Source organism: Mastomys coucha, unplaced genomic scaffold, assembly GCF_008632895.1.
Source record: "Mastomys coucha isolate ucsf_1 unplaced genomic scaffold, UCSF_Mcou_1 pScaffold23, whole genome shotgun sequence".
In the NCBI taxonomy this organism is placed as follows: domain Eukaryota; kingdom Metazoa; phylum Chordata; class Mammalia; order Rodentia; family Muridae; genus Mastomys; species Mastomys coucha.
Genome location: NW_022196906.1, coordinates 101725250 through 101748429, shown reverse-complemented (window position 1 = coordinate 101748429; position 23180 = coordinate 101725250). Strand labels below are relative to the sequence as shown.

The 23180-nt window shown below is 41.7% G+C and overlaps 1 protein-coding gene and 1 pseudogene across 5 annotated transcripts in view; one reads left to right on the top strand and one right to left on the bottom strand.

Moving 5' to 3' along the window:
* Ip6k1 (inositol hexakisphosphate kinase 1) overlaps positions 1-23180 on the bottom strand; it is a 42317-nt gene that overhangs the window by 11767 nt on the left and 7370 nt on the right. For 3 of the 5 annotated variants that reach the window (XM_031343196.1, XM_031343198.1, XM_031343200.1), the window contains 2 exons: positions 9099-9446; positions 4087-4297 (listed from right to left, as the gene is read on the bottom strand). In XM_031343196.1, the coding sequence (XP_031199056.1) occupies positions 4087-4297; positions 9099-9321 (434 nt within the window). In that variant the 5' untranslated portion in view covers positions 9322-9446. Of the gene's footprint in view, positions 1-4086; positions 4298-9098; positions 9447-21384; positions 21599-23180 lie in introns of all 5 variants that reach the window. The other 2 variants (XM_031343197.1, XM_031343199.1) reach the window with 1 other exon arrangement.
* On the top strand, positions 22250-22754 carry LOC116072019 (annotated as a pseudogene).

Here is a 23180-nt window from a genome sequence, read left to right as displayed (position 1 = left end):
TTTTTTGAATATGTGCCTGTGTATGCCATGGATGTGGATGTGCCTGCAGAGGCCAGAAGACAACATTGAGTACCCTGGAGCTTTTGTGAGCTGCCAGATGTGGGTGCTGGGAACTCAACTTGGGTCTTCTGGAAGTGCAGGAAGCATTCTGAACTCCATTCTTCCCCCAACCCCTCTATGGTCTCACTATAGCTATTCTGGAACTTGTTATGCAGCACGTGCGGTGTTCATATACCCAATGATCCTCCTGCCTCAGCTTCCTGAGAGCTAGGATTACAAGCATGCATCATCATACTTTGATTGCCAACACTTTCCTCTCTAGCCTCTGGATTATATTTAGTTTAGTAGAAGCTAACTAGTCTGTATGGAATATCAAGAGACATAGTTCTGAGAAAAACCAATGCTCAGTATGAATAGAGGAAGCATGGCAAGGATATCATCAGATTCTCAGAGTCTAAACAAAAGCCATTGGTATGCTAGTCTGTATGGTCTATCACCACTCTCATGCTCAAACAGCCTATAGGTGTGAGACAAAAGCCAATGGGTATACCAGTCTGTATGATCTATCACCACTCTCATGCTCATTTGAGAATGAGACTTAAAAGAAAGCTAAATAACCTATTGCCTAACGAAGACAGGGCATCCCTGCTTCTAAAGGGCTGAAGGAGTTTCATTTTCCCTTAACTGAGTTTAGCCACACCCAGAAAGCAACATCACTGAGGTAATAGAATTCATCAGGAGGCCATATCAGTGGAGTAACCCACGAACACCAGCTACCCACACATTACCTCCACCCCACTGTTGAGAACCATATTCTTTAATCATGTGTCAGGATGGCAGGACTGAGCTAGGCTGACTCCATGACAGGCAAGAACCATAGCATACAAGCAGCCAGTCAGGAGCTGCCCCACCATCTGGCCTGAGCCAAGAACAGTTAATCAGTAACAGTTCTGGAACGTCCCCAGGCCCCCAGCGATGGTTTTGGAAAGCCCCTAGAGCCCTAACCAACCACAGAGTCATCTGTACCCCTAAAGATAGAGCGAACCAATAAAGATAAAGGTCACTCACCTACTACTCCCTGGAATTTCCCTAATCAGCTTTCAACTGAGCCTGTGCGCTCACTTCCGAGTTGCTGTTTTGATGAATGGTTGACCCTGCATGCTGACAATGTATACAGAATAAACCCTCTTTTCCTTTGCATACTATTTGAGTCTGGGGTCTTCCTTTAGTGATTTTGGACTGTAACATTTGGGGGCTTGTCCGGGACTGCTGCCCCCCCTCCCCCACCCTTGTTACCTAGGGGGGGGTCGTTTTATTTTGTTTTGTTTTAAGGGAAGCAATTGGTTCTCTACCAATTGGTGAGTTGTGGTCCCTCTGTGTGTCCTGTGTCTTTGTGTTTTTTGTCTCTTGTCTTGCTTGGAGTTGTCTTTTGCTCTGTTCAGTGTAGGATGATTTTTTCTTTTTTTTTTTTAAGGCCATCTCCACCAACCTCCCAGTGACAGTGGGAGCCAGCCAAACGCAGGAGGTTTGGTGGAGGCTAGTAGGTCATTCCTGATAGGTGGGGCCTGACACCAGGAGAAGTCACCATCAGCTTCATTTGGTTTCTTTTTCAAACACCTTTAGACTTATTGTATGCTTTATGTACTTGTGATTTGTTCTCCTCTATTACTTTGAGAGACACCATGGGCCAGCCAGTCAGCTCTACTCTGTTGAACCTAGTCCAACTATACTTCAAGGACTTCAAATGCCTGACAAGAAAAAAATCTAAGTTTAACTGTACAGTTGGGAAACTAACCATCTTTTGCGGGAACAAATGGCCAGTAGGTCCACCACCTTTGGGGACTGATGCACAGTGCTATCTGTAAAACTCAGTCTCTCCTTCATTATTAACTTCTGCACTATGGGACATCTGGGTCTGCAGAAATGGTTAAAAATTTCATCTCTGGGCTGGGCAGTAGTGGCGTACACCTGTAATCCCAGCACTTGGGAGGCAGAGGCAGGCGGATTTCTGAGTTCAAGAAATCCAGCTTGGTCTACAGAGTGAGTTCCAGGACAGCCAGGGCTACACAGAGAAACCCTGTCTCGAAAAACCAAAAAAAAAAAAGAAAAGAAAAGAAAAAAAAACAACTTTATCTTTGGTTGTTTACCCCTTGACTTAGTTGTTTTAACTCATTTCAACAATTTTTAGAAAAAAGTGACTGAATCAGGACAACAAAAACTGACAAGTTGGTGCTGCCTCTGGAGCCCTGCCTCCTGCCTGGATCAAGATGGCAGTAAGCCAGGGACTCTGTGCAGGCTGCTCTTAAAGGGGCCAGCAGCTTCTCAGCCTCCCTGGTAAGTAACCTGACGGCTATAAAACATCTATGCCTATGAGATTTGGATTCAACAGGTAGCAAGATGTTCCATCCAATGGTCTGTCTGTTTTAAATATATAAATGGATGTGGCCACTACATGTTTATTTCTGACCAATCTTAAATATATTAGTTTACTATAATCTGCATGTCTTAGTTATAAAATATTAATTTATAATTTATAACATATGGTTAATAATTTATAATATCAATAATGAAAGTTGGTTTAAAACAACTCAGGGTTAAAATCATCCTGGGCAACAACACATGTTATGAGCCAACCAAGGTCTCTAAGATACTTTTAAATTGGGATAATATTTTTTATGCAATTCCTGTCCTAAAAAATTAGATTTATAAAAGATGAGATTTAAAAATGTTCTTTTAATGAGGTACTGAAGCTGCACCCCCATGTTCATATATGAGAAATTTTCTTGTTGGCAGCCAAACGTTATGGCATAAAGTTATTACACTTGATAATCTTATAGACAGAACTGTTTAAACTGTCACAGAGCTATGGGACATTTTAGAATTTGCTAGATGTTTTATTGGCATATCTTTGTTGGTCCATGATAGGTACATTGAAGGAGGAAATTTCACTGGACAACAGCTATCAAGATATAAACCCATGGAGAAAAATAATTATAATAAAAAGGGTTCAGCTAATCCCTATTATAATAGCTATAGATTTGATGATAAAAATAATAAATATGATAACAAAAGGTTTTCATTTTAAAAATACAGCTATTGATTAATGCAATGTAATATAAATTAGATATATATTCTTGAGGTCTTTTTATCTCTTGTAGCTTCGTCTTTTTATTATGTCAAAATATATTACACTGTAAATTATGGTAATAATACCAGGAATAAAAATTAAGAAATTTGTTAATTTAAAAAGTTTGAAAGGTTTACAACATTAAAAAGGTTAAGAACCACACACCCCCTTCCCATCTGCCTGAGCTCTAGCAAGGCTCGCAGGCTCCTTCCAAGAGTACCCTCCCTTCTTCCAGTTGAAGGAGCAGATAAGGAGCTCCCTCAGCCAAGGTCAGAAAAGTATCTTGTTTCCTTATGAAATATGTTTCTGGGCTAAAAAAAAAAAAGCTTTATTTTGATACTGGAACAACTTCAATTAAAAACTAGGATCTTTAAGGCTCAAACTTAATAGGCTTTAGTCTTGTAAAATTACTATAATTAAAAAATAAAGTTGAAAATCAATAAATTACAATATCCTTTAATATATTCAGAAATATATTAAAGTCGTGCTAAGTACTGATACATTTAACTATAAGGTGAGAGCTTTATTTAGTTCCTTGTTTGCATGTTTAGTTAGTATGTTTGCAAGGTACAGTTTGAAACAGATAACTAAGAACAGGCAAAGGTTGTCTAACTCAGATACGCTAGGTAGGTACTAGCCTCCAAACCAGTCAGAGATCTGCTGACTATGGCATTTAACATACTATGACAGACAGAGACTCCAAAATCCTAACAGTGACCCCCTCCCCCCAAGGTCTCCAAGAGAAGAGCACAACAACAAAGGATACCACCTGGATTGCGGTACAGAAACCCCTAGTAACAGAGCCAACCAATCAGGATAAAGGTCACCTACCCCTCCCTGGAATTCCCTTAATGCCTTCAGTGATTCTTGGACCCTAACAAGGACTCCAACACTGTCCTGAATGTTGGTATCACTAGCATTCAGCATATGCCACTAAGCTCTGTCCAATACCCTCTTACCTCTCAGAGGTCTCAAAGGACAGGCTGGCTTTCTCCTCCTTGTGGTCACTACCACTGCCAGACCGATGCAGGCTCCGGCGGGAGTGTTTGCGCCGAGGTTGCTCCCGCTCTGGTGTGTCATCTTGCTCTACAGTTTCACTCTCCACATAAGGGTAGGCTACCAAGTTGATGTAACCATCACTGTCTCCCTCAAAACAGACAGAAACCACGCCTGTTGGAAAAAAAGCAGCTGATTAACCAATGTCAAGACTGGTGGAGCCCATGTCTGCTCTTGCTTTCTCACAACACATGGACATCACCTGTCCTGACCCAACTGTGGAACCATTAATAATGGCCAGCAGACACCCACTTTCCAGAGACAGGAAACTCTCAAACTACTGCTTACCTCTGAAGGAGGATAAATCTGTAACTATTTTCTACATTTCCTTCACCCTTCTGCTTTTAGTAACTCACCACTCACAAATGTTCTCTAGGTGACATTGAAACCAGACAAAATGTAACGCTCCAGAAGATAGGGGGACGGCTCAGTAATCAAATGCACTTGCTGCTCTTGCCGAGGACCTCTGTTCAACTTCTAGAACTCAATGGTGTCTCACAACCATCTCTAACTTGGATTTCAAGGATCTAATGTCCTGTTCTGTCTCTATGGACCACCAAGGATGCATGTGGTAAACAGACATACAACAAACATCAACACACATAAAACAAAAATAAAATCCTTTTCAAAAGATGGATACTTAAAAATTAACCCTTTATCTACTCAACTGCTTTAAGATGACCCACTGCTTGGCAATGATCCTTAGATCTGTTTTCCTTTGGCCCAAAAGTGTTACCCTAAAGAAACGTAAGTCCAAGACAGTGTTCATATATAAAGTATTTTCTTCCCAGGGGCTGGAGAGATGTCTCAGCCATTAAAAACACTGACTGCTCTTCCAGAGGTCCTGAGTTTAATTCCCAGCAACCACATGGTGGCTCACAACCATCTGTAATGGGATCCAATGCCCTCTTCTGGTGTGTCTGAAGACAGCAACAGTGTACTCATATAAATAAAATAAATAAATCTTTCATATAGTTTTTCCTCCTTCCCATACTGAGTACAATGCTCTCTTAGTTTGCTACACAGACTTCTATTCTGGAGTCTCTAAGGTGAAATGCCTTCCTGAATTTCCCCACTATATCCCGTAGAATAATTTGTTCCCTCCATTTTTTTTTTTTTTATATTTATAAGATGGGGTCTTGGATAGTCCAGGCTAGCCTCAAACTTACTATGAAGTAGATGACCTTAAACTGACCTTTCTGCCTCCCCATCCCAGGGTTAGGGTTACAGGTGTGTGACCATGCCGGTTGTCTGTTTTTCATTTTTTTACAGTCTCACTATGTAACCCTGGCCTCTTCCAAGTCTCAGACCAGAGAACCACCTGTTTCTGCCTCCAAAGTGTTAGGATTAAAGGCACTACCATACCTGGCTTCCACTTTTACTGACCCCACCATAGACACACAGACACAGATACACTGACACACACACACACACACACACACACACACAAACACACATACACAGTTTTTTCTGTGTAGCTCTGGCTGTCCTAGAACTCACTCTAGATCAGGTTTGTCTTGAACCCATAGAGCCCTGCCTGCCTTTGCCTCTGAGTGATAGGGTTAAAGCTGTGCACACCATGCCTGGCTTCTACTTTAATATGTGTAAGTGTTTTGCTCACATGTATGCAAGTATATCACACAAAGCTAGAAAAGGTCATCAGTTCCTCCGGCACTAGAGCTACAGGTGGTTGTGAGCCTCCATGTGAGTGCTGGAAACAAACCTGGGTCCTTTGCAAGAATAAGAAGTACTCTTAGAGGTGGGCAGTGGTGGCGCTTGCCTTTAATCCCAGTGCTTGGGAGGCAGAGGCAGGCGGATTTCTGAGTTGGAGGCCAGCCTGGTCTACAGAGTGAGTTCCAGGACAGCCAAGGCTACACAGAGAAACCCTGTCTTGAAAAAACAAAAAAAAATAACTGCTGAACCATCTCTCCAGCTCCTGTTGGGTCTATTTGTCAACCAGAGTAGTTTCTTCCAGATCAAAAAACAGAAACAATAACTCAGAAACAATACAACTATAACTTGATATGCCAAGGTGGACTGATATCAATGGGAAGTCTCTTTTCCAAGGAGAAAGGAAAAGGGGAATGGGAGAAGGGCAGGGGAGAGTGAAGGATTAGAAGGAAAAGAGGGAGGGTAAGCTGTTATCGGAATGGAAAGTAAGTTAATAAATTTAATAATAATCATAACCATAATAAAGAACAACAAGCACTCTTAACCACTAAGCCACCTCTCCAGCACTCATTAAAAGGACCTATGAGATGGTAAAGCAGGTAAAGATACTGCTGCCAGGTCTGAAGGCATGAGCCCTGCAACCTCCATGGTGGCAGGAAGCAACTCCTGAAAGCTGTCCTCTGTCTTCTGTATGATGCCATGGTGTAAGAATACCTGCAAACATACAAATAAATCTTTTCTTTTTACGGTTTGTTTTATTTGTGATGTTGGAGTCAAACCTAGGGCCTTACTTGGGTCAGGCAAGCACTCCACCACTGAGCCCTAGCCCTCAAAAGGAATTCAAACACATGCTATGAAATAGATGGACATTAAAAACACGCTAAGTGAAATCAGCTAGATTCAAATTGAGAAAAATGTATGATTTCATTTATATGGAATATCCACACTATTTGAGAATGAAAGTAGACTAGAAGTTTCCAAGGCTCAGAAAAGCACCGGGAGGTTTTTACTTATTATGTTCACAGTACCTATTTCACCATGAACAGTGGTTATAGCCACACAAATATGTCAGTGTACCTAATGCAATTAAATTATACAACAAAATGGTAAACTTTATATATTTTTCCATAACAATTTTTCAGACTTAAAAGAATCAGCATCATGGGCTGGAGAGATGGCTCAGAGGTTAAGAGCACTGACTGCTCTTCCAGAAGCCCTGAGTTTAATTCCCAGCAACCACATGGTGGCTCACGACCTTCTATAGTGCCATCTAGTGCTCTCTTCTGGCAGGCAGATACACATGCAGGCTGAATGCTGAATACATAACAAATAAATAAATAAATCTTTAAAAAAAAAAAAAATCAAAGTCAACTCTTAACTTGGATTGCTAGATGAAAATTTCCCTAAGTAAAAAAAACGTTAACATGACTAAAATCGTACTAAGTTAAAAAAATTTTAAAAGGCTTACTCATTTTTATGTGTATGAGAATTTTGACTATGTGTATTTAAGTTCACTGCACATGTGAGTGAAAATGAATCCTCTAGAGCTAGAGTTACAGATAGTTGTGAGCTGTCATGTGGGTGCTGGGAACCAAACCTGGGTCCCTGCAAGAACAGCATATGCTCTTATCCATGGAGTCATCTCTCCAGCCTGGTGCCAAACAGTTTTACAAGGACTGGAGAAGTGGCTCAGTAACTAATAGTGCTTACTTTGTGATCAGGAGAACCAGAGTTCAGATGTCAGCACCCCATGACAGGCCTGGTATCCCACAAACACCTATCAGTTCAGAGGAATTTAGTGCTTCCTTCTGGTATCATATGTATTTACTTACACACACACAAATAAATAAAAAAAATTCTTAAGTTAAAATAGCATAAACTAAAAACCAAATGAACTTATAGCCTGGTGTGGTGGTGCACATCCTTAAATCTCAGCACTCAGGAGGCAAAAGGAAGAAGACTCTCTGTGAGTTTTGAATACAAGGCCAGCCTGGTCTACATACTTGAGACCCTATCTCAAACGAATAAACAGCTCTTAGAATGGGCAGTCATAAAAATGTACATGGGGCCAGAGAGATGGCTTAGCAGTTAAAAGCACTTGCTACTCTTGCAAAAGACCATGGTTTTGTTTCCAAGAGATCTGATGCCCACTTCTGATCTCTGCATGCATGTGGAACACACACAGATATGCAGCAAAGCACTCATAAGCAGGACTGGAGAGATAAGTTGGTAGTTTAGAGCACTAGCTGCTCTTCTGGAAGACCAAGGTTCAATCCTCAACACCCATATAGCAGCTCACAACCATCTCTATCTCCAGTTCCAAGGGATGCAACACCCACTTCTGGCCTCTGCAGGCACCAGGCACACATGTACTATACAGACATACATGCAAGCAAAACACCAGTACACATAAAATAACCAATTTTTAAAATAGTTGAACAGGCCAAGTGTAGTAATTAGTGATTCACACCTTTAATTTAACTAGCAGAGTCAGGTAAAGCTCTGTGAATTCAAGGTCAGCCTGATCTACAGAGGTAGTTAGTTCCAGGACAGCCAGGGATACACAATAGAAACCTTGTCTTTAAAAGAGTGGTGGAGGGGCTGGAGAGATGTCTCATAGGTTAAGAGCATCGATCGACGGCTCTTCTAGAGGTCCTGAGTTCAATTCCCAGCACCACACGGTGGCTCACAACCATCTGTAATGGGATCCGAGGTGTGTCTGAATATAGCTACAGTGTATTCATATAAACAAACAAACAAGTAGTAATTAATAGTACATATGGAGTGCAAAGAACAGATGCTAACATGGCCTGATTCCAAGACACCCTCAAGATTCTTACTGTTCTACAAAGCCAGCTCTTGTAACAAACTGTCTCAAACATTAATACAACAGAGCTCCTGAATATTCCATAAATTCCCTTGTCCAGCACACATAAACTTGCCAGCCATGCAGCCACCTTGAAGCCTGGAAAGTACCCCTTTATCCGTCCTCAGGATCAAAGAATTGTTCCCTTCTCCCCTAGACCTGTGTCACAAACAAGGGCCCACAGACAATAGTCTTTTCTCTGCTAACAGGTCTTCCTGCTGTCAATTTTTCTCAGCTTTTCATGATCTAAGAACACTTCTGATAATTTTACCTAACAAACTGAGATAATAAAGAACCATAGGGCAAACAACACAGGACAACTGAGCCACAACTGTCAGTCAAAGGTTGCTAGTCTCACAGAAAGGACCATTAACCAACCTTTGTACTCCGGGGTGAATTCCTTCATTTCAGGAGGGAGTGACTCGTAGAAGCGCTGTTCCCGAGAGATGAGAGGTTTGCACACAGTGTGGTCGTCATACCGCATCATGCTGCTGTGCCCGCCCACCTGATGGATGAAGGGCTCCAGGAGGACTCCTCGGTCTCCGGCCCGACTTGCGTTCTTGCCATACTGCCCCACTTCCATGGTTTGACAAACACACATTGCGTTGGGGGCCGTTTGCACACTGATGGCAGACGATGCAGCACATGAACCACAAAAGGAGAGCTAAGTTGATCCTGGCTAGTGGGAGGCCAATGGTCAGAGTCTGCTTAGTTTATTGTTCTGTCCTAGAAAAAATAAGACAGGAAAAGGGAATCAAATGTCTGGCCAGTCAGTTTCCCCAATGTGTGTATCTTCTGCATGGATGCTACTGTAACCTAAGAGGCAGCTGGAGAACTCCATTAAAATGATGCAGCTTTGGTCTACACCCATCACTCTGTGTACACAGCTCCTGTAAATACTCTTGAGTATTCACTTCAGAGATACACCATGTCACAACCATCAGTGTGACAACTAACCCAGTTATGCAAGCTTCAAAGGTGAAAGGATCAGAGAAAACAGACATACATCCTGTTCAAGGCCTCATCCTGACTCAAGAGAAGCGTGCTTGGGTTTTGATTGCATTTTAACCATTAAGTTTACATTCCAGTGGCACTAAGTACATTCACACTGCTTGTATCACCATCACCATCACCCACCTTCACAACACAGGCTTCCATCATCCAAACTGAAATTCTGTGCCAATATTTTTATGTTTATTTTTCTAGGACAATTTCCCCATAGACAAGTGTTTCTACCTTAAGCATCAGGTCATGTTAGGTTTTTGTTTTGTTTTGTTTTTTTGTTTTTCAAGACAGGGTTTCTCTGTGTAGCCCTGGCTGTCCTAGAACTCACTCTGTATACCAGGGTGGCCTCGAACTCAGAAATCCGCCTGCCTCTGCCTCCCAAGTGCTGGGATTAAAGGCATGCACCACCACCGCCCAGCTTAATTTAAGGGAACAAAACACTGGCCTCAGAGGGAAGGTGTTCTCTAATACAGAGACCTTGTCTCTTTCCCACAGTGGGAAGGAAGGCTGAAAGTAGAAGGATCTGAATTCCTCTGAGGGAAAGCAAAAGAAAAAGATTTTTAAAGTTGTTTTGAACAGCAGATGTCATGGCTCATGCCTTCAATCCCAGCTCTTGGGAGGCAGAGGCAAGTGGATTTCTGAGTTCAAGGCCAGCCTGGAAAACAGAGGGAGTTCCAGGACAGCCAGGGCTACACGGAGAAACCCTGTCTCAAAAAACAAACAAACAAACAAACAAACAAAAAAAAATCTTGTTGAACCAAACTTAGTAGACACAAAATAAATGACTGGGGTGCTTGCTTGGGCTGGGTTTTAGTTTCGTTTTTCTTAGGTCTAATGTAATTCAACAAGACAATAAGCCCAGAAAGTGGCAGTGAATGCAAAGTCCTGGCAAACAAGAGAAACTGTGTGAGCTTGGGTTGCAAACAAGGCCAGGACTATTTTAAGAACCAGGAAAGCAGTCTCAACAGCAACTGCAAGGCCATGCCTGGTCCCAACACCTCAGCCAGGCAGAGCCACAGATCACCAGCAGCAGGTATGTACTCTAAGCTCAGAATTCAGAATTCTGTAGCCAACACACTTTCTTATGGTACAGATTAACCACTTGCACTTGTTAGGCAGTAATTTTTTATTAACCAAAGCATCCTTGGTACCTTCACATTTCAGAGGCAAATTTGCAAATCACATCAAAAATCAGTTCATAAATTTCTATTTATTGTATTTTATGACTTCCATTATTATTATTTCTTTTAAAATGAAATGCATCAGGGCTAGAGGCATGTTGCTCTAACGACATGTAGCCTATGGGAGGAGGCCCTGGGATCGACCCTTAGTACAGCAGATTAACTACATCACTTAGGCAGTGAACGCACCATGACAGACTATCACATGCTTTTAAAGGATGATTTTTTCTTTTTTTTTCAGACAGAGTCTGGCTTTTACCCAAGGTAGCCTTGAATTTGTACTCCAGCAACTCTTCTGCTACCTCTGTCTCCCAAGGAGCTGAGACTGCAAATGAACACAACACCTACAGTATTACTATTGTTACTGATGTTGTTATTACTGTTGCTGCTGCTGCTACTGCTGAGACAGGATTATTAAGACAGCATCTCACTATGTAGCTCTAGCTCGTCTGGAACTTCCTATTAATTTAGACTTGCGTCGGGCGGTGGTGGCACACGCCTTTAATCCCAGCACTTGGGAGGCAGAGACAGGTGGATTTCTGAGTTCGAGGCCAGCCTGGTCTACTGAGTGAGTTCCAGGACAGCCAGGGCTACACAGAGAAACCCTGTCTCGAAAAACAAAACAAAACAAAACAAACAAAAGAATGATAATGCGTACCAATACCACCTAGTGTCATCACCAAAGCGCAACAATTACCTGCAAAAAATGGCAAGGTGTAGTAATACTGTCCAACATCATCCACTATCTGGGCCTGGCATGGTAGCACACGCCTTTAATCCCAGCACTTGGGAGGCAAAGGCAGGTGGATTTCTGGGTTCGAGGCCAGCCTGGTCTACAGAGTGAGTTCCAGGACAGTCATGGCTATACAGAGAAACCCTGTCTCAAAAAAGCCAAAAAAAAAGAAAAAGAAAAACAAAACAAAACAAAAACTTAGACTTGCTTTTTGTAAAGTTAAACCTGGTAAGCAAGGAAGGGGAGACAAATTTAAGGCAATACTTTTATTTTTAACAAGTCTGTCTTTTGGTCTTTGGTTCATGTTTTTACTGTCTGATACAATTTAAGGAAAACCGATAAAATTCCTGTAACAAAACCTAACACAATAGACTAAGCCACATAGGCATGGGTTGCACAACACTAGGTTTGAGGAGAACCAAGTCTAAGTAATTTCATAAACAAACAAGGAGAGGCAGTACTCTAGATACTTCTACTGCTTAGCTCACTACTCTTTTACTATGTCAATAAATTACTTGTTTTGGGGGCGAGAGAGATGGCTCACTGGTTAAGGGCACCAGCTCTTCATCTAGAGGACCCAAGTTTAATTCCCAGCACCCACACAGCAGCTCACAACTATCTGTAATTCCAGTTCCAGGGAATGGCCTCTTCTGAGCTACTTGTGACCAGGCAAGCACATGGTGCACATATATACATGCAAGCAAAACACTCATACACATAGAATAAAATAAAATTTTAAAAAAAATTCATTTTAGGTTTTTGTGGGTTTTTTTTGTTGTTGTTGTTTTGTTTTTCGAGACAGAGTTTCTCTGTGTAGCCCTGGCTGTCCTGGAACTCACTCTGTAGACCAGGCTGGCCTTGAACTCAGAAATCTACCTGCCTTTGCCTCCCAAGTGCTAGGATTAAAGGTATGTGCCACCATTGCCCGGCCATTCATTGTGTTTCTTAAGACAGGGTTTCTCAGGGCTGGAGAGATAGCTCAGAGGTTAAGAGCACTGACTGCTCTTCTGAAGGTCCTGAGTTCGATTCCTAGCAAACACATGGTGGCTCACAACCATCTGTAATGAGATCTGATGCCCTCTTCTGGAGTGTCTGAAGACAGCTACAGTGGACTTTTTGTACTTACATATAATAAATAAATAAATAAATCTTAAAAAAAAAAAAAAAAAAAGACAGGGTTTCTCTGGTGTAGCCCTGGATATCCTGAGACGATGTAGACTAGGCAGGCTCAAGGCTGGCCTTGAACTCAAGAGATCTGCCTACCTCTGCCTCCTGTGTGCTGGGATTTAAGGTATGTGCCACTATCACCTGATTATTAAACTATTCTTATAAAAATATATTATCTATTAATTGATCCCAAAACTTGGATGCAGAGGCAGTCGGGTCACAGTGATTCTGAGGCCACATGCATTACATATTATGTTCTAAGCCATCTAGGGCTATATAAAATGAGACCCTGCCTCAAAAAGAAAAATAAATAAATATGTAAAATAAAATGATCACCAAACAAGCAAGATAGAAAGAATATGTCTTTACAATAAATGTTGACAATACTTGCACAATCTTACATCCACAAGGGAGAAAAAAATGAACCACAACCCTAATCTCAACATACAAAATTACTTCAAGATAAATCAAGCACCTAAATGTAAAGACTATAAACTTTCGAGGTGTAAGAATTGTACCACATGACTTCCAAGAAGTATCCAGAAATGGTGGTACACTCTGTTGATCCCAACACAAGAGTGGCAGAGGCAAGTGTATCTCTGTGAGTTCAAGACCAGCCTGGTCTACATAGTGAGTTCCAGGCCAGCCAGCAATACATAGTGAAAAACAAAAAAACAACAAGTAAGTAAGTAAAAATAGAAGAATTGCTGGAAATTGAGCCAACAAGACAGTACAGAAAGTAAAAACACTTGTAGAACCAGCTGATGACTTCAATTTCTAGCACAGTGGAAGGACAACAGGTTCCTCAAAGTTGTCCTCTGACCCCTCATGGGAGTCATGATACACATGCATGTACATGCACAAACACACATACAATAATAGCTAACAAATCAATGTCAGGGGCTGAAGAGATGGTTCAGCCATTAGGAACACTGGCTGCTCTTCCAGAGGACCCAGGTTTGATTCTGAGCACCCAGATGACAGCTCATACCCACCTGTAACTCTAGTTCCAGGTGATCCAACACCTTCTTCTGACCTTTAAAGGAGCTGCATACACACAATGCACACACTTAACATGCAGCAAAACACCCACGTACATAAAACTTAAATTTTAAATGGTGAGGTTTTCTTTTTAATTTTGTGTATACAAATGTGTATAGAGGCCAGAGGCAGCAGATAGAGCTAGAGCTGTAGCTGCTATGGGTGCCAGATGTGGTCCAGCCCTTTAATCCCAGCTCTTCCTAGGAGGTAGGTCACTGAGAGTCTAACAAAGGAATAATAAAACAAATGAGCATGGTGCTATGTGTTCCAAGCACTGGGAAAGTAGAAATAAGTAGATCCTTGGAACTTGCTGGCCATCCAGGCTGGCTTACTTGGTGAATTCCAAGGCCAGTAAAAGCCCTCCCTCAAAAAGAATATAAACATCATCTGAAGAATGAACCCAAGATTGTTCTCTGGCCTTTTCCAAAGTAGGCACTTAAGTGTGCATGCACATACACACAGAGTACACATAGTAAATGAAGTTTTAAAACAACTCCAAACAAATCAGTGATGGAAAAAGCAAAGCACAGGTCTCCTTGGCCAGAATAAGGCAGCAGTTTAAATCAATCCTATGTTAAAGAGACAAAGTTGGGTATGGTTGTATACACCTGGAATTCCAACACTCAGAAGGCTAAGGCAAGAAGACTGTGAATTCAAGGTCAGGCACAGTTAAATAGTGACACCCTGTCCTCAAAAATAAGGGGGTGGGTATGACTAGATAGTAACCTGGGAATAATAATCTACTCTCTGTTGTCTACTTTGAAAAAAAAACAAGGATGCAATCATTACTTCCCCTTGCTAGCTGGTTTTAAGCTTGTTAGTGGAGACATTAGAGAGACATGAAAGCAAACCCAGCAGCTTTTCATTCTGGCTCCACTATTCGACTCTCACCAGGCCTCCACCATTTAGCCAGCTTTCCTAGAACCCAGCCACAGCTGTTTTGACTCCCACGAAGCATGGAGTAGAGGCCAGCAGCTTCCTCTAACACCTCACGCAACAGCTTCACAGTATAGTGCTTTTGGTGACACATTTCCTTGTAAATAGAATCTACCCACTAAGTTCTAGAACGCTGATCTCTAACATGTTCTGCCAACGTAAACCGCACAATGATTCTGCCACCTAGCTAGGCAAAGCTGTGCCCCACTCAACAAGGGTACAGACCCTAGCCTAGAAGCGCCTTCGTCCTCAACTCTGTTTAGTAGCCTAGGGACCTGCCCATCCTCATGTGTAGTTTTTCTATTCTTTTCTTAAGTTCTCTCTACTTCTGACCAATTAAGTCCCTCATTACTCAAATTTGTTATACTTAGTAATTTATACATATTCACAGTTGGTTAGAATTTAGCTCCACCGTAGAACAGAACCTAGCATGTGCAAGACCTTGAGTGTGGAGTTCAATAACTCACATCAAAACCAATCCCAGCACTCAGGAGGCAGAGGCAGGCAGCATCTGAATTCAAGACTAGCTTGGTCTCAAGAGTGAGTTCCAGGACAGCCAGGACTACAAAAAGAAACCCTGTCTTAAGAGAGACAGAGAGAAGGAGAGAGAGAAAAGGAAAAGAAAATAGAAAAAAAAACCTTCTAATTGAATATTTATTCACCAAGGTCAGATCTTCTTGAGAGACACTCATAAACTATCTAACTCTACCATGTATATTTTACTACTTATCTTTCCAAACAGGTTAGAAACTTCCTGGCATTCATCTGTTTTTTATGCTAATGAACTCCCTTTAACATACACATTTAATATCAAAAGTCATTAAAACCTACCCTGGTACATTTGGCTCATAATTCCCGCTAAGTCAGGAAAACCACAAATTCAAAACCTATCAGGCTACATAAACAAATAAAGCAGTCTAGACAGTGAGTGAGACCCTGTCTCAACATCTCAACAGAAGTAGAGAGAGCTGGAGACACGGCTCTGTGGTAGAGCTCTTGCAGAGCACACTGGAGGTGTCTGCTCAACCCCCAGTACTGTAAAGATCTGAATAACTGAAGTAAGTGGTAACTCTAGCCTCTCTATCAGACCAATTCTGTGAGGTAGGGAAAGTCGGCATCTCCAGCTGAGACCACAGGAAAGTGACTTGCTGACAAAGGTTCCGCAGCTAAGAAATACTTAAAACATAATTTCCTTTCTTTGCCTATTGCTGGAAAAGTGTTAAGCAAGGTCTAGTATGGAGAAAAAGGTAATTTCCAGGCAGTCCACATCACAGGTCTCTTGTTCAGTTCTCTGCTACTGCAAAATGATGTGGGAACCCCAAAACTACAGACAGCTCTTTCTGTGCTTTTCCACATTACAGGCAAGAGGTCACAGGGTATGAGGGAAGGAGTGTCTTAACAAAGTCACTTCTCTGTGCAGCTTTAGCCATCTAAACACTGAAGGCAAGTCAGGGAGGAGTGGCACAAGCCTAGGACTTTAGCACTTCCAGGACTTGCGAGGCCACACAAGTTCAAGGTCATCCTCAGCTACCTACTGACTTCAAGGGCAACCTGAGCATGTGAGACCTTATTTAAAAAAGGACCTGAAGGCAACAATTATAAAATTTTCACTCTTAGGAAATGTCTATAACTGACTATTTCATCTAAACAAAGAAAAGTATTCTAGGAACCCTCACATTACAGTTTGTGTGGCAGGGATGGTGATATAATCCTCAGAGACATTTTTAGTATGTACTCATTATACAAAACGATGGGTTTCATTATGACATTCTCATACACACTATCATGGACCCTGTTCATATTCAACCTGAATTAGCCCCTCTTGTGTCCTTTACCCCTCCCAACGTGTCCCCTTCCTGTGGCTAAATAATCCACCCTCTATTTTCATGTTTTAAATACTTTTTAAAAACAGATTCTACTATGGAGAAAGTATGCAGCGTTTGTCTTTCTGAATTTAGTTTATTTCACTTTATATGATCATCTCTGGCTCCATCCATCCATCAGGCAAGTTACACAATTCCTCTTCCTCTTTTTGTTTTTTAGAGACAGGGTTTCTCTACATAAAACTCCACTGTGTACACATACCAGTTTCTTTACCCATTCACCTTCTGATGATGGTTGCTAGACTGAGTCCAGACCTTAGTTATTGTAGCCACTGGTGGCTCTTGGTGGAGCTCCACAAGTTATTGTGAATGGTGTCATAATTAGTGACTATGTAGGTATCTGCTGGACACTTAAGACTCTTTTGGGCCAGGCAATAGTGGCACACACCTTTAATCCCAGTACTTGGGAGGCAGAGGCAGGTGGATTTCTGAGTTCAAGGCCAGCCTGGTCTACAGAGTGAGTTCCAGGACACCCAGGGCTATACAGGGAAACTCTGTCTCGAAAAAAGAAAAAAAGACTCTTTTGGGTGCTACAGGAGTATTCCAGCTGGGTCATATGTTAGTCCTAACTTTACTTTTATTTTGTTTTTAGAAACTCAGGGTTTTTTGTGGTTTGTTTGTTTTTTTTTTAAATCCCTTGGAAAACCTGTAACACCCATGGCCAAGCAAAGCCTTTCTAAGAAACTCAGCTGAAAATGTTTCCATAGGCAATAAAAGACATTAATGACATCTAAGTCTAAGATTGGGGATGTAGTTCAGCTGGTAGACTATTTGTCTAGCATGTACAAAACCCTAAAGTTTAACCCCATTGTGACATAAACTTGGACATAATGATATAAAACCGTAATCCCAGCACTCAAGGGATAAAGGCTAGAGAACCAGAAGTTCAAGGTTACCTTGACTACACTGAGCTACATGAAGTCCTACCTCAGAAAACAAAATAAAGGAGCTGCAGGATTGGCTCAATGGTTACGCAGTGGTTAAGTAAGACACTCACTGCTCTCATAGAGGACCCAGGTTTGGTTCTTAGAAGCCACGTGGCATATTACAATCATCTATGACCAGAAAAATGCTTTTTACCTGCTCTATTAAAGTGTTATGGTTCACTAGGCAGTGGTGGCGCATGCCTTTAATCCCAGCACTTTGGAGGCAGAGGTAGGCAGATTTCTGAGTTGGAGGCCAGCCTGGTCTACAGAGTGAGTTCCAGGAGAGCCAGGGCTACACAGAGAAACCCTGTCTGGAAAAAAAAAAAAAAAAGATAAACTTCCTAAACAAGAGTTGGTTTCCTTTTGTCTTTATCATGCCTATTGCTTTAATCTAACAGGAACTCAGGACTAGCTAGGTCCAGCAACACTCCTGTGATCTCAGCCATCAACAGAGGACTACCGAAAAGGCTCAGCAACACAGAAAGCTCTAGGTTGTACAACTAGCTAGAGCTCCATTGTGTCCCCCACCAAAAAAATTTTTTTTCAATTCCAGGGATTCCCAACTTTTTTATTTTTAAAAAGATTTATCTATGTATGAGTACACTGTTGCTCTCTTCAGACACACCAGAAGAGGGCATCAGATCCTATTGCAGATGGTTGTGAGCCACCATGTGGTTGCTGGGAACTGAACTCAGGACCTCTGAAAGAGCAGTCAGTGCTCTTAACTACTGAGACCTCTTTCCAGCCCTCCCCCCCAATTTTTTTAATAATTTATTTATTTTATGTGCTTTGGTGTTTTGCCTACATGTATATTTGGGTGAGAGTGTGGGGTCCCCTAAAACTGGAGTTATAGACAGTTGTGAACTGCCATTTGCATGCTGGGAATTGAACCCAGGTTCTCTAGAAGAGCAGTCAGTGCTCTTAACTGCTGAGCCATCTCTCCAACCTCAAAAAAAAAAAAAAATTAACTAATTAAAAAAATTTTTTAAAAGAACTCATTAGCCTTTCTATCCTTAACAAAGATTTTTTTACCGACAGTTCCAAGATGGGCTCGTGTTTCATTAAGAGCCACAAAATTCTACTAAAGCTTGCTCACCAACACAGCCAAAATAATTCCCTAGCTACAGCTCAATTTCCCGTACTACCCAGGATGCAAAGCTGTTAAAGAGGAAAGGGCAAGTTCCCTACATTTAATATATTAAAAAACTAGAGCACTGTGACTTATAACACTCCAACTTTTTAAAAATTAGCTTATTTTTATTTTATGCACTGGTGTTTATTAGCCTACATGTATGTTTGTGTAAGAGTGTCATGTCCCCTGGAGCTGAAGTTGTGAGCTGGAAACTGAACCTGCATCCTCTGGAAGAGCAAGCAGTGGTTTTAACCTCCAAGCCATCTCTCCAGCCTCATCCGAAGTTTTTTTTTTATAAAGATTTATTATTTATTATGTATACAGTGTTCTACCTGCATATATGCCTGCAGGCTACATGAGGGCACCAGATCCCATTACAGATGGTTGTGAGCCACCATGTGGTTGCTGGGAATTGAACTCAGGACCTCTGGAAGAACATCCAGTGCTCTTAACCACTGAGCCATCTATCCAGGCTCCCCACTCCTGTCTAAACTTTTAAAACAAAAAAAACCCTACACCTTTCACTGAATAAAAGGTTAAAAAGTGGGGGTTGGTGAGATGGCTCAGCGGGTAAGAGCACTGACTGCTTTACCGAAGGTCCTGAGTTCAAATCCCAGCAACCACATGGTGGCTCACAACCATCAGTAATGAGGTCTGACACCCTCTTCTGTGCATCTGAAAACAGCTACAGTGTATTTACATATAACAATAAATAAATAAATCTTTAAAAGGTTAAATCTTTAAAAGGTGGCACAGAGACTATGGAATAATTAATGCTTTAAAAAAAAGCTAACAAGTCACATAAGGACCTGGAGAAGTCATGCATTCACATTACTAAGTGAATGAAGCCCACCTAAAATGAACATTCAGGGACTGGGATGTAGCTCGTGCTTGCCCTAGGCTCCATTTTTCCAACACTGTAATTGAGAATAGTGGTACATACCTGTAATTACAACACTTGAGAGGTGGAGGCAAGAAGATCAGAAGTTTAAGGTCATGTTCAGCTACTGAGCAAGTTGAAAACCAGACCAGGTTACAATATAACCTATCTGAGAAAATAAAAAGTAAAAATAAGGCTATATATATGTTTCCAACTATATGACATTCTGGAAAGGCAAAAAATGGAGACATTAAAAACAACAGATTGCCGGGCTGGAGAGATGGCTCAGTGGTTAAGAGCACTGGATGTTCTTCTAAAGGTTGAGTGTTCAAATCCCAGCAACCACATGATGGCTCACAACCATCTGTAATGAGATCTGATGCTTTCTTCTAGAGTGTGTGAAGACAGCTACAGTGTACTTACAAAATAAACCTTTAAAAAAAATGTTTCCGCCGGGCGGTGGTGGCGCATGCCTTTAATACCAGCACTGGGTAGGCAGAGGCTGGCAGATTTCTGAGTTCGAGGCCAGCCTGGTCTACAGAGTGAGTTCCAGGACAGCCAGGGCTTATACAGAGAAACCCTGTCTTGGAAAAAAAAAAAGTTTCCTTTAAAAACAATAGATTGCCAAGGGTATGGAAAAAAAGCTGGACAGGTAGAACCCAGAGGATTTGTTAGGGCTGTGAAACCATTCTGTATAGTACTAGAATGAAAAGGTCAAAGCCATACAATGCTACATAACCAAACCAGACAGGCAGACCAGAACATGCCAATAACCAAAATGCAAGATTCTGAGACAGGAATACTGCCATGAGTTGAAGGGTAGCCTGAGCTACATAGTGAGTTTCAAGATAGCTGAGCTACAGGGTGAGTCCCTATCTCAAAAATAAACAAAATCTTCTGGTTATATACAAAAATTACTAAAATTTGTTACTAAAAGTAACAATTTATTTTTCTCATTTACTGGTAAGTATATACTTTAAATATTTTTTACTGAACATGGTTTTAATAAGATTACATTAATTTGTGTCTGTGTGGCACACATGCTACAATGGTTTTGGAGGCTAAGGGACAGCTTGCAAGAGTTGTTGCTTCCTTCTACTATATGAGTCCTGGGATGGAACCTGAATCATGAAGCTTGGTCACAAAAGCTTTTACTCAAAGTGCCGTCTCAGACTAAGCCTATGTTTTAAATAGCAGCTTTACTGAGCTGACCCCTATCACACAATCCATCATGGTAGTGTACAACTCACTGTAGAGTCTAGAAAACATCCAACTATCACCACAACTTTAACACATTTACTTCTCTCAAGAAGAAACCACAAATCTACTTGCTATCCCTATAAAATTATCTGTTCTGGATATTCCTTAGAAACAGAATCATATAAATACAGATTTTTATATCTGGATTTTTACAGCTTACATATTTCTGAGGCTCAAATATCAGTATTTGCTTATTTGGGATTTTGGGAGGTTTTCTTAGACACAGTCCATGTTATGTAGTCTGACTGTCCTAGAACTCAGTATGTAGAGCACCTGCCTCTGCCTCCCAAGTGCTGGCATTAAAGGTGTGTCACAATGCCCAGCCTCCTGCCCTTTCTGAGCAACATACTTGTCTAGGCATCAGATGATGCTGATGGACATTTTGAGGTTTTCCCTCTCTTTGTCGTTGTTATTTTTAGATTTTTAATTATGTTTAAGGGAGTGGGTAGGTGTCTGCAGAGGCCTCAGACTAGAGTATCAGAGGACCACAAGCCACCTGACTTGAATGCTGGGACCCTACCTCATATCCTCTGGAAGAGCAGCTCGCTGGAGCTCCTCACGGCTGAGTCATTTCTTCATCCCTCCTTTGTTGTTACTTCAATCAGCTAAGGAACTGTCAAAGTCAGGCATGGTGGCACATGTCTCTAATCCCAGTCAGGCATAGTGGCACATGTCTCTCTCTAATCCCAGAACTCAGCAGAACTCTTAAGTTCAGGGTCAACTGGACTATACAGCTAGAGGAGAGGGGAAAGGAGGCAGGAAAAAAAAGAATATGTGTCTGTCTCCCAAAGTTACTGCATTGTTTCTCATTTCTATTAGTAAGGTACACAGGGATCGAAGTTTTCCACATGCATACCAGCACTATCATTATATGAGTTTTTGGTTTCAGAATATGTTGCTGAATGACTGTTCATTCAATCATAATACATCCAATTTTTATCAACTGCAAGGTGCTCTTACTCAACTGACATCAATTTTATGTCTGAAGACTACAAAGTCTGGTCAGGTAAGATAATGCACACCTGTAATTGTACAGAAGTAGAGGTAAGAGGATCAAGAGTTCAAAGCTAGCCTGGGCTATGTGAGATCCTATCTCAAGGAGGGCAGGGGTTGGAGGGGAAGGGGGCATCAGTGAGATGGCTGAGCAAGTGGACACTTGCTGCCAAGCTTGATGACTTGAGTTCAATCCCTAAAACCTGCAAGACTGAAAAAGAGGACTTCTGTAAGTTGTCCTGACCTCCATGCACACACCACAGCATGTGTACTCCCACAAACATGTATAATATGATTAAATGGAAAAATTTCCAAGACAGAGAGACAGTCTAGCCTAGCCCCAAGCTCCTAGCTTACTCTCTTTTCATGAGGCAAGAATAGGTCTATGGGGCAGCCATCTTGCAGTAACTTGCCAAAATGACGAACACAAAGGGAAAGAGGAGAGGCACCCGGTATATGTTCTCTAGGCCTTTTAGGAAACATGGAGTTGTTCCTTTGGCCACATACATGCGGACCTACAAGATGGGTGATATTGTAGACATCAAGGCAATGGGCACTGTTCAAAAAGGGATGCCCCATGGCAAAACCAGAAGAGTCTACAATGTCACCCAGCATGCCATGGGCATCATTGTAAACAAGCAAGTTAAGGGCAAGATTCTGGCCAAGAGGATCAATGTGCGGACTGAGCACATCAAGCACTCAAAGAGCAGAGACAGCTTCCTGAAGTGGGTGAAGGAGAACAATCAGAAGAGAGAGGAAGCCAAAGAGAAGGGCACCTGGGTTCAGCTGAAGCGCCAGCCTGCGCCACCCAGAGAAGCGCACTTTGTGAGGACCAACGGAAAAGAGCCTGAGCTGTTAGAGCCCATTCCATACGAATTCATGGCCTAATGTACAAAAGAGAAATAAAAGACCCAGACTGCAAAGTGTTTTCCTTAAAAAAAAAAAAATAAGTCTATGAATAAAACTTTTATAAATGGGTTCAGAAATTCAGCAGCATATATATACGTGTATATATAATATTTTTTTAACTGTGTGTGTGTGTGTGTGTGTGTGTGTGTGTGTGTGTGCGTGTGGTGTCATAGTGGTGATGCACCAGCCTTAAATGTAATTTCAAACCATAGTAGCAAATATAATAAGAATCTTAATCTAGGGGCTAGAGAGACTAGCAATAAGAGTGCTTTCTGCTCTACATTGGACGAGTTTAGATCCCTGCACCCACATTAACATGGCTCCAGCCCCAAAAGCATGAGCTCCATGGGCATCTGCACGTGCATTTAAGGAAGGAAGGAAGGAAGGAAGTTAGGAAGAAAGGGAGGAAGGAAG